The sequence below is a fragment of the Lissotriton helveticus genome, chromosome 8, assembly GCF_964261635.1.
Source record: "Lissotriton helveticus chromosome 8, aLisHel1.1, whole genome shotgun sequence".
Taxonomy (NCBI): Eukaryota; Metazoa; Chordata; class Amphibia; order Caudata; family Salamandridae; genus Lissotriton; species Lissotriton helveticus.
Window position 1 is genome coordinate 634,226,271 of NC_136069.1, and position 16,660 is coordinate 634,242,930.

Below are 16,660 nucleotides of genomic sequence, written 5' to 3' on the forward strand. Positions count from 1 at the left end.
GAAGGCCGCCACAGAAGGGCCTATATCACGGTCTCTGGCTGAAACACCGATGCTTCTACAGTTGGAAGCCCTTGTCATTGTTGATCAGCGGACTTGTGCGCTTATAACTCACTGGCCTCAGAGTTCCCACTGAAAGTTTGGCCGAATAGCTAGATAAGATGGAGTACATAAGATGTGAAATGATTAGGTCTTCTTATCAGCAGAACAGGATGCAGTGCACACACTGGTTAACTTGGACACCCTTTATCGGCCATTCATTGCAACTGTTTCTACTGAAGTTTAGTATGCTAGTGAGAGATGCAAGTATTTATTGGAACTGGTTCTCAGCCGCGGACATGGATTTCAGACTTTAACTGTGCCAACCTCAAGACCTGGCTCTTCGACTGAACTGCAGACCCCATCCAGCGCCTTGAGACCCTAACAGGTGATTAGCTTTGTTCTAAAGGGACCCTGATTCATTGATTGAATCATCTCATCTGTATCATGTACTCCGCATCTCTATCACGGTCCAACCTCAATACTTCATACACAATTGAAATAGTTTAAACATATACCTTTGTACAGACTTAAAAAACTGACCTGCACATATTTACAACAATTAAATGGGAACAGGGCATTCTTTATTACTAACCCTGTAGATTTCAGTAAAATATAATTCTTAAGGAATCAGGAACAACAGAACCTGTGTTGGTGTTGCTCTGTACCCATAATGCACTTGGAGAAGCAGTGCTGTTTGCAGTACTGCGGTTATAACCTATGGAATCTGCTTAAGAGGGTTCAGCAAAGAATGTCTTGACGTCTTGTGTTCCACTGATGTATACTTGGAAAAAAAAATCAGGAGTGAAAGGGCTATTCATGCTGCTTTTTGTGAAGGCAGTCCTGTATTTTCATAACCTAAGTGTCATTTGTAAATTTCAAGACGGTGAGATAACTGGAGTACTTTACATTTCAGAAAATGTTTGTTTTTCGAAGTAATTTATTATATTGTAAATCTAGCCCCTAAATTGATGTTTGGCTCCTGCGCTTCAAATTCATGGCACAAATGCTTATTTCCTATAGTAACTGTATTAGGAACGCCTGTACTTATTACCTTTTCAAATTAATACATGTGTATAACGTAAGTTAGACTGTGCATAAGATCCTCGCCTCATTAACAGAGTATGTTTTCTTTCTTCCTAGTGGCATTTATTTTCAACTGGATTGGATTTTGCTTGTCATTCTGTATAACTAACACCATAGCAGGGAGGTATGGCGCTATCTGTGGATTTGGCCTATCGCTAATCAAATGGATTTTGATTGTGCGGGTAAGTCGCTTTACCACACAGCGTACATGTTGGGTGTTTGATATATGAATTTTTACCCACAGGAGGAAATGTTAATTAAAGTTAATTTATATATTTGATTTACAGATTTCTTTTTTTCTAACAATTGCAATAGTTAATGCACCTTGCTGCCAATGTCTTTTCTAAGAAGCAACAGAGTCCAGACTAAAATTATAGTGCAGTGGGACTAGTACTTTTCTCATTGGTTGACCGGTACAATTTAATGTTCACGTTGGCATCTTCAGGTCCTGAGCGGGGCTGCTGGAATAATGCAGCAGGGGATGGCCAAATTATGCAGCATGGTGGGGTAAATTATGCAGAAAGAAAAGGCAAATTATGTGGCATAATGCAGCACATTTTGTGATAGTACTACCTCAATATTTTGACATGTTTACACATGTTAACACTATCTGGACAAAAGGTTCACCTCATTAGTACCAGTCTGATACCCAAATAAAGCAATAAACAACAGAAAGTTGATCAGTCAAAGGGCCTTCCACTGTGCGGCAACATGCACTGCATTTTTCGTAACTTTTGATCCCTTTGAGATGGATTTCTTTTCGTTCAAATCTGCAGATCATTCAGCAGATGATGGATTATGAGGCAAACTCAGCAAATTCATATTGATGTGGAAAATGCCATAACCGCAACATGGCATTATTCCAGTGGCCCTGGTCATGAGTAAGACTTAGCCTTCCACCCTTCTAAGTCATTATACTGCTGACATGCCAACTCACACAGTGCCATGGTGTATGACTCGATATCAGCTGCCTTCACACACTATCTCAGTGAAGAGCCCATATCGCATTGTGGATTTGGAGGCAAGCTGGGACCCAGCTCAACTTTACAGTGTTTTAGCAGCCAATGTCCATTAACCAGTTTACTGCGGCTGTTATTTCAGCGCAGTGCGGGGCGTTCTACAGTGGGCGGGGCTGCGTCGGCCGTTGAAAGTTCGCAGCACCAGCCAGGTAGTGCTCCGAACGTTCAGCGGCCGACGGCAGCATCAATGGGGTTAAGGGTTTTTGAAAGCGCCCCGGAATAACCGCGGCAGTCTAAGCAGGTTTTTTTTTTTTGAAGAGTGGGGAAGTTGGTGGTGGGAGGCGTAGCTTTTGAAGGGGTGTTTGGGGTGTTACATCCCCTTTAAAAGTGTATTCTGTAGTAAATAGTTGGGTGCAAGTGTTTTTAGTGGGGTATTGTGAAGTATCTGCTGGATGTCATCTGGGATTTTTATATGCCCACACTGACAAAAATGATACAAACAAAGTGGTCCCAGATACAAAAGCAAATAAGCTAGATTCAATAATATCTCAACTAAATACAAGGAAAGTATCTCAGCATTGTTTTTTAATCACAACGTGTACAAATATTCAATAAAAATGCTGTTCATAAGATACATCAATATTTGATCATAAATGGTGCCCCTAAAGGAAGGGAAAGGTAGGGGTTGTGATGTGGAAAGTGTGGGAAGACTAAACAAGTGACAGAACAATGGTCAATTTGACCACAATGTAAAATTACTGACAATAAATTTAACAAAGGCTAATGATCCGAAAATTCATAAATTAATATAACAAACTCATGCCTAAAAAACAAGTCCACAAATGGTATATGGGGAAAAAGGCTGAAAGTAGAGAAAGTGTCGACGTTTCTCTTGTTTAGTCTTCCCACATCACCACCCCTCCCTTTCCCTTCCTTTAGGGGCACCGTTTATGATCAAATATTGATGTATCTTATGAACAGCATTTTTATTGAATATTTGTACATGTTGTGATTAAAAAAACAATGCTGTGATACTTTCCTTGTATTTAGTTGAGATATTATTGAATCTAGCTTATTTGCTTTTGTATCTGGGACCACTTTGTTTGTATCATTAACTCACCCAGGTCCCAGCGACTTATTGGGTTAACCCGTGTTTCTATAGCACACTGACAAAAACACACACTCTGTCTCTCTCGTCTGTGTTTTGAAGGCCTTGTAAAATGGTGATTAGTTTGAACACTGCTGTGTTTTAGGTGCCCATAACAATCTGCCCTCCTTCCTCTTTCTACTGCCCCTTAATGCCCCCTCATGTCGTGCTTCTCATATAACGTGTTTTAACGAGATATCCCAGCGTGATTTTTGGGAAATTTGAAGCTCCCCCCCCCCCCCCCCCCCCTCCCCACTCCAATCTTATTGACCAAGCTGCGGCCCTGGTGTGAGGGGGCAGAAGTGCTTCCCATGCAATTATCCGTCTGAAGCCCCATTCCCTCCGAAGCTTCGCATCCCCACACAGTGAACTTTGTTTTTTTAAGTTGATAGTGGGTACTATACATTTGTAAAATAGCCTATTTACAGCGTTTGAAGTCGGCATATGGCTTATTCGTCTTCATAGTTCTAAAGGTTTGTTGAAGAACAGCTGCAGTAAAATTAGGAACATGTAGTTCACCCAGTCCACCACAGAGTGTCTCCCTTAGCCTACCGAATGCCGATCTTGGCCAACATATATAGCACATGATTAAAGAAAACGTTTTCTGTTTTCTTATATATTTGAGATTGTACATTGCACAAACTACATCAGGTGTACAACAGACCGCTTTGCAGTTGAGGAATGTAAACACACTGAGAAATGCGCACAGAGATGGGCATTGCCTTTCCTACATTGCATTTTCTGTGTGTACACTATGAACCTATTAAATAGTCCTAGAACGTGTGTATAAGGGTAAAGAGAAAATCGGCTTTGCTTTTCAAAGTAGGAATAATGGAAAACATGACTGCCGAGTCTATTAGAAGATATTTAAAAAAAAAATTTCATACTTATGGAATTCACAGAATTTTTTTCTGCAGAAGCAGCCATGTATATACATCTAGTCCGCTTTTTAAAATTATGTTTTGAGCACCTTACTTTTTCGAGTGCACCTTATTTTAATTTATGTATATTTTGTAAAATTTGAGCGTTGACTAAACAATACAATGATAATTTTAGACTGACCAGATTTCCTGTTTAATAAGAAAGATAACGTAATTTATTATTCGCGTGTCCTGTGGTTTCTCCTTTAGACGGTTGCTTTATGGAACTAACTGTTGATCATTATAGGAAAGTGATTGTGAAAGTGAGGGAGTACAGGGGGTAAGGTCTGTGAGCCTCTAAGTTCCTGAAAGTCAATGCAGTGCAGCCGACTAAAATGTTTGTGTGACGAGTGAGGAAGGAGGGATGGTGGGGCAATGTTATTCAGGGCATTTCAAACAAGGCGCTGCTCGTAAAACAGTGTTCTGGCCACGAAGTCTGGTTAAAAATCATGAGTTAGACTTAGCCTTCCACCCTTCTAAGTCATTATACTGCTGACCTGCCATCTCACACAGTGCCATGGTTTATGACTCGATATCAGCTGCCTTCACACAGTATCTCAGTGAAGAGACCATATCGCATTGTGGATTGGGAGGCAAGCTGGGACCCAGCTCAACTTTACAGTCTCTAAGCAGCCAATGTCCATTAAGCAGACCCCCCAGGATATAGCGGCATGGATTCGTAAATTTAGCGGCACAAATATGGAAATTTAGCGGCACAAATATGGAAATTTAGCGGCATTTTTGCGGCACTTTATTTTACTCATAATCATTCATTTTCAGCCTTAAATCAATTGAAACTGTTTTAGCAGAGTATTCCACTGTGAATAGGCAACCTGGAATATGGAACAGAGGAAGCAGCCCACAGGTGAAGGCTGTTATTCCATGGAAATGCAATTCTCCATTTGCTTTAGCTCCCGGAGCTTGCCCCCCCCCCCCACTCCCCCACCGCGGGGGGGGGGCTGTGTTACCCCACTCTGTTGAAGTGGATTTGGGACTTAAAGGTAATTCAAAAAAGCTAGTCATGGAAACACTAATCCATAACAACAATTTACACAGAGAGCATATGCACTTTAGCACTGATCAGCAGTGGTAAAGTGCCCAGAATAATACAGCCAACACAAACATGGTCAAAAACAGGAGGCACAAAAGCAAAAAGTCTGGGAATAAACCAGCTGAAAAATCCAGGTCTAATGCCCCTTGACTGCAGCCATTACTTACACACAGTTTTCATGTGCATCACATCATATATACAAACTGTATGTATTCCACCACACAGACATATCCTGTGTACAGAGCTTTATTTATTTATTTATTTATTTATGCGTTTTTATATAGCGCAGACTTTACCCGAAGGTGTCAGAGCGCTCTATACAATAGATATATTTAGACAACATGCTTCGATGTAGTCTGCTAGATTTTCTGAGAGGGTACATGTGAAAGCGAGTCGTATTTTCATGCCACTGTCTGCTGGGAGAAGCAGCTTTCTGTGGTGGAATACATACAGTGAGGCGTGAAGTGCTGTACAAAAGAGACGCTTGTTTTACAGGTTATCATTAACACTGTTGAAGTAAGTACCTCTAACAATGGCGCTTGTCTGCCTTCCTGGTTTTTACTCCTCTGCTTGTTGTCTGACTGCTGTGTGCAGAGGGAAGTGATGCCAATTAGTTAGCTGGTACCAGCGGTGTCAGTACTGTAGCTGTGAGGAAGTGCCAAAAATTGACACTTGTACCTTCCCTGATGGACTCAAGATACCTGGATTGACAACCCATCTTATTGCTTACCTGCTAGGCACCGGTAACCTTTATGTGTGTTTTTACAATGTCGGCCGTAGATTTGTTTCTTGCTTTATTTGGTCGTGTAGACGCTCATAACTAGGTTGGTGATTTTTAGTGATTGCTGGCTGCGTTAGCAGCCATAGGAGAGGCTGATGAAACATCGAGAAACCAAGCATGTGACACTAAGCTTTTTGGTAATTGAATACATTCTCCCCACACGGTGGTTGTCTCACCCGTGGTGTGTGTTTGAAATCTCGGGGAGCTGCAGCAGAAATTCGTGTTATCTGAAGGCCCAGAGTGCAGCACGTCAATTTAGTTAGTTGCCATTACGAACCTGCAAAACTGTCACTTTGCTTTTTTGTTGCCAGTAAGGAGCTTGTCGCTTTTAGGAGACAGTTGAACATTTGTCATGAATCGTCACACAGCACGTGCACGAGACCTGTCGCGAGTCTTTTGTGTATTTCAACTTCTTTAACGGCTCCCGCACATGCAAGCTGTGGCGTAATAAAGCCACGGGTGTTTCATCTGCTCCCTGAAGCGAACATTACCCTGTGCGTTCTGTGTCATATTTAACACAGTGCTTGCAAGAATGTGTTGGCATCTTAAGGGAGACACAGATAAGCAGGACAGTAGGTCTGCTGCGCAGTGGAGATGAGCCTGCTCCAATTGTTCAGACCCCCCAGGATATAGCGGATGCCGCGATTTCTACAAAAGTGCCGATTTCGCGGGCACTTTAGTAAAAATCGCTGCATTTTTACCAAAGTGACGATTTCGCGGCAAATCGCGAAATCGCGATATCCTGGAGGGTCTTATTAAGGGTTTTTGAAAGCGCCCCAGAATAACTGCGGCAGTCTAAGCAGGTTTTATTTGTTTTTTTTGAAGAGTGGGGAAGTTGGTGGAGGGAGGCGTAGCTTTTGAAGGCGTGTTTGGGGTGTTACATCCCATTTAAAAGTGTATTCTGTAGTAAATAGTTGGGTTTAAGTGCTTTTAGTGGGGTATTGTGAAGTATCTGTTGGATGTCATCTGGGATTTTTATATGCCCACACTGACAAAAAAACACACTCTATCTCTCTCGTCTCTGTTTTGAAGGCCTTGAAAAATGGTGATTAGTTTGAAAACTGCTGTGTTTTAGGTGCCCATAACAATCTGCCCTCCTTCCTCTTGCTACTGCCCCTTAATGCCCCCTCATGTCGTGCTTCTCATATAACGTGTTTTAACGAGATATCCCAGCGTGATTTTTGGCAAAAAACTTAAAGTTCACACCCCCGCCCCCAATTTTATTGACCAAGCTGTGGTGAGGGGACAGAAGTGCCTCCCATGCAATTATCCGTCTTAAGCCCCATTCCCTCCGAGGCCCTGCATCCCCACACAGTGAACTTTGTTTTTTTAAGTTGATAGTGGGTACTATACATTTGTAAAATAGCCTATTTACAGCGTTTGAAGTCGGCATGTGGCTGAACAGCTGCAATAAAATTAGGAACATGCAGTTCACCCAGTCCACCACAGAGTGTCTCCCTTAGCCTACCGAATGCCGATCTTGGCCAACATATATAGCACATGATTAAAGAAAACGTTTTCTTTTTTTTATATATTTAAGATTGTACATTGCACAAACTATATCAGGTGTACCACAGACCGCTTTGCAGTTGACGGAATGTAAACACACTGAGAAATGCGCACAGAGATGGGCATTGCCTTTCCTACATTACATTTTCTTTGTGTACACTATGAACCTATTAAATAGTTCTAGAACTTGTGTATATGGGTTAAGAGAAAATCGGCTTTGCCTTTCAGCGTAAGAATAATGGGCAACATGACTGCCGAGTGTATTAGGAGATATTTAAAAAATTCCTTTCATACTTATGGAATTCGCAGAATTGTATTTCTGCGGAAGCAACCATGTATATTAAATCTGGTCCGTTTTTAAAATTCTGTTTTGAGCATCTTACTTTTTCGAGTGCACCTTATTTTAATTCATGGTTATTTTGTAAAACTTGAGCCTTGACTAAACAAGACAATGATCATTTTAGAATTATTAGATTTCCTGTTTAATAAGAAAACTTACGTAATTTATTATTCGTATGTCCTGTGGTTCTCCTTTAGAGTGTTGCTTTATGGAACTAACTGTTCATCATTATAGGTAAGTGATTGTGAAAGTGAGGGAGTACAGGGGGTAAGGTCTGTGAGCCTCTAAGTTCCTGAAAGTCAATGCAGTGCAGCCGACTAAAAAGTTTGTGTGACAGCCCCCGCGCCGCACGGCCCCCAGCTGCTGCGTGTGCCCCCTCCGCCTTACTGCCTCGCTGTCCGGCTGCCGCCGCGTGACCACGCCCCCTCCTTCGAGCGGCGTGGTCCGTGATCGCTCCTGGGCGCCGCTTCTCCCCCTGTGCCCTGCTGTCAGTATTGTTAGCCTTGCTTAGAATTGTATTATTGTATTAGTATAGTATTATTGTCATTTCTGTGTAGATTGGTATAATTGTATTTTCGTCCCTCTGTATCCCTCCCCGCTTCCCGCCACCGCCGCTAACCCTGCCCCTTTTGCCTTCTGTACCCTCCCCGCTCCCGCCTCCCAGCTGCTCCGCCCCCCCGCGCACTTCGCCATATATGGCGACCGTGCGAACGCGCAGCGTTGACGCGCAGCGGGTGCGCCGATTGTGCGCCGAAGGCGCGCCAAAGGTAAGCCCGTCTGCGCCCGTCCGCGCCTGGCCCGCGCCCAGTGCCAGGACCACTGGCCCTCGAGGACCCCGACAGACCCGCCTGACGTACACCGCCGCCCACCTCAGCGCACTCAACGCCGGTCGACACCCAGGATGCTACCAAGCCACACCACGACGCACCCACGGACCCTTCAGCTGCCACGCCTGCAAGTTCACCTGCATCCGGACCTGCCTCGCACCAACACCCGCCAAGTCGAACATCAGCAGCACCCACCTCAAGTGCATCCTGCTCAACACCCGCTCCGTCCACAGGCACGCCATCGAACTCTGGAACCTCCTCGACAACACAGCCCCTGACGTTGCCTTCCTCACGGAGACCTGGATGAACGCCTCTTCAGCTCCCGACATCGCCATCGCCATCCCAGAGGGCTACAAGATCACCCGGAGGGATCGCACCGCCAACCAGATGGGAGGAGGCATCGCCATCATCCACAGGAACACCATCCGTATCACGACCAGCGCCGACAACACCCTGACCACCGCCGAACACCTGCACTTCCAGATCCACACCGACCTGAAGACCACCCTCAGAGGCACCCTGATCTACCGACCTCCGGGACCACGCACCCAATTCAGCGAGGACATCGCCGACTTCATCAGCCCGCATGCCCTCCCCTCCGCTGACTACATCCTCCTGGGGGATCTCAACTTCCACCTGGAGAACAACAACGACCGCAACACCAGCACCCTGCTCGACAACCTCGCCAACCTTGGACTCAAGCAACTGGTGTCCACCCCCACCCACCTCGCCGGACACACACTCGACGCAGTCTTCTCATCCAGCACAGACATCGCCTTCAGCCACGCCACAGAGCTTCAATGGACGGACCACAGCTGCGTCCACTTCACCTTCAAAAGAACGATGACCCACCACCACCAGCAACAGGCTGCCCGCAGAAGCTGGAACAAGATCACAGCCGACCAGCTCGCCACCTCCCTGAGCCAGCACCCTCCTGCCAGCTCAGCGAACCCCAGCCAGGCCGCCGACAACCTCAGGAAGTGGATCAGCAACTGCGCGGACAAGCTCGCCCCGCTGAGGACCCCGCCCAGCAGACCCGGCAGCAAGAAAGCCCCATGGTTCACCGACGAACTCAAGAGCTCCAAGAAGAACTGCCGAGCCCTCGAGAAAGTCTGGAAAAGGGAACCAACACCGGACAACATGACCACCTTCAAGCTTGCCACCCGGAAGCACCACCAGCTGATCCGCGCCGCCAAGAAAACTGCATTCAAGGACCGACTGGACAACAACGCACACAACTGCAAGGAACTCTTCAACATCGTGAAAGAGCTATCCAACCCCAGCGCAGGAAACAACGACATCACCCCATCGCAAGACCTCTGCAACTCCCTCGCCTCCTACTTCCACGACAAGATCGCGGACATACACAACAGCTTCAACAACCAACCAACGCACACCACGACCGAACCACCACCCCCCACCACCACCCTCCGCGCCTGGACTCCGATCAGCACCGAAGACACCGTCCGCACGATGAACTCCATCCACTCCGGATCTCCGACCGACCCCTGCCCTCACCACGTCTTCAACAAGGCCGATGCTGTCATCGCACCCCACCTGCGAGACATCATCAACACATCCTTCGACACCACCACCTTCCCTGAGAGCTGGAAGCACGCCGAACTCAGCGCTCTACTCAAGAAACCCACAGCGGACCCCACCGAACTCAAGAATTACCGCCCCCTCTCGCTCCTCCCGTTTCCAGCCAAAGTCATCGAGAAGACCGTCAACAAGCAGCTGGCCGCCTTCCTTGAGACGAATGGATCCCTCGACCCCTCACAGTCTGGCTTCCGAGCCAACCACAGCACCGAGACCGCCCTCATCGCCGCCACCGACGACATCCGAGCCCTGATGGACAACGGAGAAACAGCGGCCCTCATCCTCCTAGACCTCTCCGCGGCATTCGACACTGTCTGCCACCGCACCCTAGTACAGCGCCTCAGCAACGTCGGAATCCAGGAGAAGGCTCTGGAATGGATCATCTCCTTCCTCGACGGGAGAACACAGAGAGTCCGCCTACCACCGTACAAGTCAGAGGCCACCAAAGTCATCTGCGGCGTCCCTCAAGGATCCTCACTGAGCCCCACCCTCTTCAACGTCTACATGAGCCCCCTCGCGGCCATCGCACGCCAACACAACCTCAGCATAATCTCCTACGCCGACGACACCCAGCTGATCCTCTCCCTGACCAACGACCCCGCCGCCGCCAGAGCCAACCTGCACGAAGGAATGAAAGAGGTAGCCGAGTGGATGACGACCAGCCGCCTGAAACTGAACCCAGACAAGACGGAGGTCCTCATCCTGGGCTCTTCACCCTCCGCCTGGGACGACTCCTGGTGGCCTCCCGCCCTGGGCACCGCACCCAAACCGACAGACCACGCACGCAACCTGGGCTTCATCCTGGACTCCTCCCTCTCCATGACCAGGCAAGTCAACAACGTCTCCTCGGCGTGCTTCAACATCCTACGCATGCTACGAAAGATCTTCTGGTGGATCCCCACCGAGACCAGAAAGACCGTCACCCAGGCCCTCGTCACCAGTCGACTGGACTACGGCAACGCCCTCTACGCCGGTACCACCGCCAAGCTCCAGAAGAGACTCCAGCGGATCCAGAACGCCTCAGCCAGACTCATCCTCGACATCCCACGAACCAGCCACATCTCCGGACACCTGAGAGACCTGCATTGGCTCCCCGTCAACAAAAGAATCACCTTCCGCCTCCTCACCCACGCACACAAAGCTCTACACGACCAAGGCCCGAGCTACCTCAACAACCGAATCAACTTCTACACGCCCCAACGCCACCTCCGATCAGCCAACCACGCCCTCGCCGCCGTCCCCCGCATCCGAAGAGCGACTACAGGAGGAAGGTCCTTCTCCTACCTGGCCGCCAAGACCGGAACTCCCTCCCGACCGACCTGCGCCTGACCCAAGACCACCTCTCCTTCAGGAAGAAGCTGAAGACCTGGCTGTTCGAGCAGTAGCGGCACCCCCCTCCCCCCAGCGCCTTGAGACCCTACGGGTAAGTAGTGCGCTCTATAAATGTCTTTGATTGATTGATTGATTGTGACGAGTGAGGAAGGAGGGATGGTGGGGCAATGTTATTCAGGGCATTTCAAACAAGGCGCTGCTCTTAAAACAGTGTTCTGGCCACGATGTCTGGTTGAAAACAGATTCCATAAAAGCAGAATGTGACGAGAACGTGGGAATGATTACGTCAGTGGTCCGTTTCGAAAAAAAAAATACACTTTAGTATAGTGACAAAAAAGCTGCAAACTGAATATTGATTTGTGTCTCAAGAGCCTCCGTGCAATTAACATCTTACTAATTAACCGAACCTGGTATCCAACGGTAGAAATCGAGTTGCCTTCCTTCACTGGCAGAATGGGTTTTATGAAGTAAGACAAAAGGTACCTAAATTTGCCCAATAGAGGTCAGTGTTGTTTTGGACAAGAGGGACCACTGTTAAGTACTAACTGATACACTGGAGGGCTCTAAGAACATTTTCTACTTATCCTTGTACAAATATGAAAATTCTTCGAGGGTTATCCTGTTTTTGCACCCAGCCCTTCACTCCCGAAAACAGAATAGCTGCTAAACAGGGGACCATTTCTATTCTTTCATACCTCCCCTTACCATCGTTGCAATAAATGTTCGAGTTAGTGCTTTTCTGAGCCTTTAAGTAGCAAGTGGGGAGGAAAGAAGCCACGTGCAATTTTACAGTGTGAAAGATTTCTCTGCAACTGGTCGTTACATAACCATTTCATCTCAACTCATGATCATCAGCTCACTTTGTTCCCTCTCCCCTTGGAGTTGTACTCGAGTGGGGTTTTGTCTAAACCAACACTTCACTGGTTCAGGGGTACCCTGCCTTTGTGGGTGCTGCTGATGCCAGGCGAATAAACATGTTGGCGCTCTGCACCAGTCCTGGAGTCCAACCCTCCACTGCCCACCTTCAGTGGGTGTAACACCAACAGCTTGCACTGAATCTATGCCGCTTCCCTGAACTAGTCTCAGCTAAATGTTAGAGTCCAAACTCCAATTCAAATAATCTATTTCATGGATTTCAAAGTGCTTTTTAAGTAGCTCGTGCTGAGCTTTGTAGTGCTGCAGGACAACCTTTTGGGCAGCCATTATCGCAACTTAATTTAGTGTGCATAATCCCCCCTCCAGTGCTTGTAAACAGTGCAGTGCACTTTTATACCCGGAATCCATTAGGCATGCATGAAAACTTGCAAAATGAATCCGTATGTGCACCTGCGTCGTAACAACTGTGATTGCTGAGCTCTATAGAACACAGCAGCCAACAGATAGACTCGTGGCAAGAGGTGCATTCCATTTTTTGTAAACAAACTTTATTGGCATTTACATAACAGTACAGTCACATAGGTGGGCTGGTAATACGCATAATGCAATCGTAAGATAACCCCCAATAAACAAAAGTAATCAAGTACACACGCTCGTCTGAAGTCAGGAGTGACCATGGGCAACTCCCCCCTCCGCATGAACCAACACATACACTCTTACAGATCGCGTATTCAATGTATGTCTTAGTCCAACTTCCCAACTACCCCCTCACCCCCAGTTACAGCCCCCTTTGCCCCCCCCCACCACCCAATCTATCCGGTTTGGTGCCCTGCAGTGGTGTAATATTGACATCAACAATGGTTCTGTCGGGTATGAACCTGATTACTTCAAAGCCTGTACATATCTTTCAATCTATATTCAGACATAATTGTACTACTTCTTATGATTCCTAGATTAAATCATTAAGTGCAAATCCAAACAAGAGGAAGGGTCAGTAAACATTTTAATCATTGAATTATTTTTTCATTCATGGCTTGTTTTTTCACTGAGACCCTGTAATTATGCATAGAAATGTATTATAATAAACGGCGCATCAATTCAAGTGAAATGTGACATATCGTGAAATATTGTGACTGAGTGACATAATAATCAGTGATTTATATACACATAAGTGAGGGATGTTGGGGGGAAGGGGAGTTAAAAATTACTGGGGCCAGTCTCTGGTTTGGTGATTATTGAATCCAACGTGCCATATTAGTTGGCTGTGATATGTTGGATTCAGTTGACTGGTCCTGTGGTGTTTTTCGTCGATGTTTCGACCCTATTGACGCCTTAGTTGTGGGTCTCTGACGGGTCTTCTTCAGGACGTGGGAGGGGTAGTGTTATTGCGCCTCTGGTCCTTTCATTAGTCGGACACCATGGAGCTAAGTTGGTTGTGGTCTCATCTTCTGGGATGGTAAATCACGAACAACGAATACGCGCAGAATCGTGCCTCAGGAGGATTACTCGATTCAATGCTTCTTATTCAGTGCGTTTTCATCGTTGCACCCAGACCGTCTATCAATTACTTTCGGCGATCACAAACAACGAATATGCGCCGAATCGTGCCTCAGGTGGATTGCTCGATTCGATGCTTCTCATTCAGTGCGTTTACTTCGTTGCACCCAGATCGTCTACCAATTACTTTCGGCGATCGGTGGGTAAAGGTCTCGATATCTCTTCTGGGGGTCAATTACGGTCACAGTCTGTCGTGTTCTTTCGGAGCTATGCTGCTTCTGGGTGCGGGACCGCTGGTGCAGCTTGATCTACGACTACCCACTCGGAAGCAGCATAGCTCCGAAAGAACACGACGGATTGTGACCGTAATTAACCCCCAGAAGAGATATCGAGACCGTTACCCACCGATCGCCGAAAGTAATTGGTAGACGATCTGGGTGCAACGAAGTAAACGCACTGAATGAGAAGCATCGAATCGAGCAATCCACCTGAGGCACGATTCTGCGCATATTCGTTGTTTGTGATCGCCGAAAGTAATTGATAGATGGTCTGGGTGCAACGATGAAAACGCACTGAATAAGAAGCATTGAATCGAGTAATCCTCCTGAGGCACGATTCTGCACGTATTCGTTGTTCGTGATTTACCATCCCAGAAGATGAGACCACAACCAACTTAGCTCCATGGTGTCCGACTAATGAAAGGACCAGAGGCGCAATAACACTACCCCTCCCCCGTCCTGAAGAAGACCCGTCAGAGACCCACAACTAAGGCGTCAATAGGGTCGAAACGTCGACGAAAAACACCACAGGACCAGTCAACTGAATCCAACATATCACAGCCAACTAATATGGCACGTTGGATTCAATAATCACCAAACCAGAGACTGGCCCCAGTAATTCTTAACTGCCCTTCCCCCCCAACATCCCTGTGTATATAAATCACTGATTATTATGTCACTCAGTCCAAATATTTCACGATATGTCACATTTCACTTGAATTGATGCGCCGTTTATTATAATAAATTTCTATGCATAATTACAGGGTCTCAGTGAAAAAACAAGTCATGAATGAAAAAATAATTCAATGATTAAAATGTTTACTGACCCTTCTTCTTGTTTGGATTTGCACTTAATGATTTAATCTAGGAGTCATAAGAAGTAGTACAATTATGTCTGAATATAGATTGAAAGATATGTACAGGCTTTGAAGTAATCAGGTTCATACCCGACAGAACCATTGTTGATATCAATATTGTATTGCCCAGGTTCTGAGGGATACTGGGTTACCCCATAAGAAATTTACTGCAGTGGTGTAAGACATAGCAAGCCAGAACAGCTCTGTCAGCAGAGAGCAGCAGGTTTCGCAAATGTGTGCATCGTGGCGCTAGAGGGCGATGGGGGAGCACAGGCGTGCGTCCAGTGGGCGCTCCGCGATCGACAAAAAGGTGCCTTCCATGAGCTCCAGATCTCTCTGCTAATCCATGGACTCTCTGCAGGGAAATAAATGTGTCTAAATAACCTATTATTTTGAGCAACTGTACAAGCGAATACACATTCACTCATTTATTACTACAGTGCAAAGATCAAATTCTAATTTCTTACCACAGTAGAGCAAAATTCACATGAGAAAAAGACTTCCTATTGCCTCACGGTTAGTAACTGTGTCATTACCCAGGGATACAACTCTCCCGAAAGTCATGAGGCCTCTCCGGTGTGATTCTTCACCAAAACATCCTAGTTTTGCTTAAATACCTTTTGTTAAACACGTGCACATAAATACCACTGCGTAAACCATATATGCAGATGATCAGAATATGATATGCTATTAATACACGTGTTACTTGGCCATCCCGAACCTCAACAGCTGGATCACTGTATACCCGACATCTTGGCTCCTGAAGCACAACCCAATGGTAAGAGCCCGCCACAGGCCAGTTGCCACACAGTGGAACTCAGGCTGATAAAACGCCACTACGAGCAACTGGAGTGCAAAAGGAGAATAAGTCAAGACACTAGACAAAGTCATATTCAAATCAGCCCTAAGACACTACCACCAGTAGATATGGAACACCAAGCACACAGCTCTTGCAGTTAGCATCAAGGCCAACACTAACAGCAGCAAGTACATCTTTGAAATCATCAAAGATTTCACCACACCTCCTGCCACCTCCAGCAACATCACCCCCTCACAAGACTTGCAATAAGCTCTCGGAATTCTTCAGTAAAAATTAAATCACCTCGCAGCATTTTTGACCCTCAAATGGACCCCATCACCATTGCAACTCATCTTCCCATCACGGTCAAAGAAAGTACCCTGACCTCGTGGCCCAAACTAGAAATCAGTGCTACAATGAAAACCATCTACCCAGGCTCCCCATCTGACCCTTAACCTCACCACGCCTCACCAAAGGACTCCTACTGATAAGGGAAGCAACAATACCCATCGTCAGCAACTCATCAACTCAGCCACATTCATGGACACCTAGAAGCATGCCACATCCCGCCACTGTTCAAGAAACTATCTGCTGAACCAGCCACGCTTTCCATCTACTGACCCTGCTTCCTCCTACCATACACAGCAAAGGTCTTAAAGAAGCTAACCTACCAATGTCTCAGCAAATGCCTCACCAACCACCAGCTTTTTGATGCCACATGGTCTGAATTCAGGCTCAACCATAGTACAGAAACAGCACTCATCAC

At 46.5% G+C, this 16,660-nt stretch overlaps 1 protein-coding gene across 2 annotated transcripts in view; it reads left to right on the top strand.

The window, feature by feature from the left end:
- The window catches only part of NDFIP2 (Nedd4 family interacting protein 2), a 197,675-nt gene that overhangs the window by 152,007 nt on the left and 29,008 nt on the right, over positions 1–16,660 (top strand). For both annotated transcript variants that reach the window (XM_078657493.1, XM_078657494.1), the window contains one exon: positions 1,180–1,304. In XM_078657493.1, the coding sequence (XP_078513619.1) occupies positions 1,180–1,304 (125 nt within the window). The remainder of the gene's footprint in view (positions 1–1,179; positions 1,305–16,660) is intronic.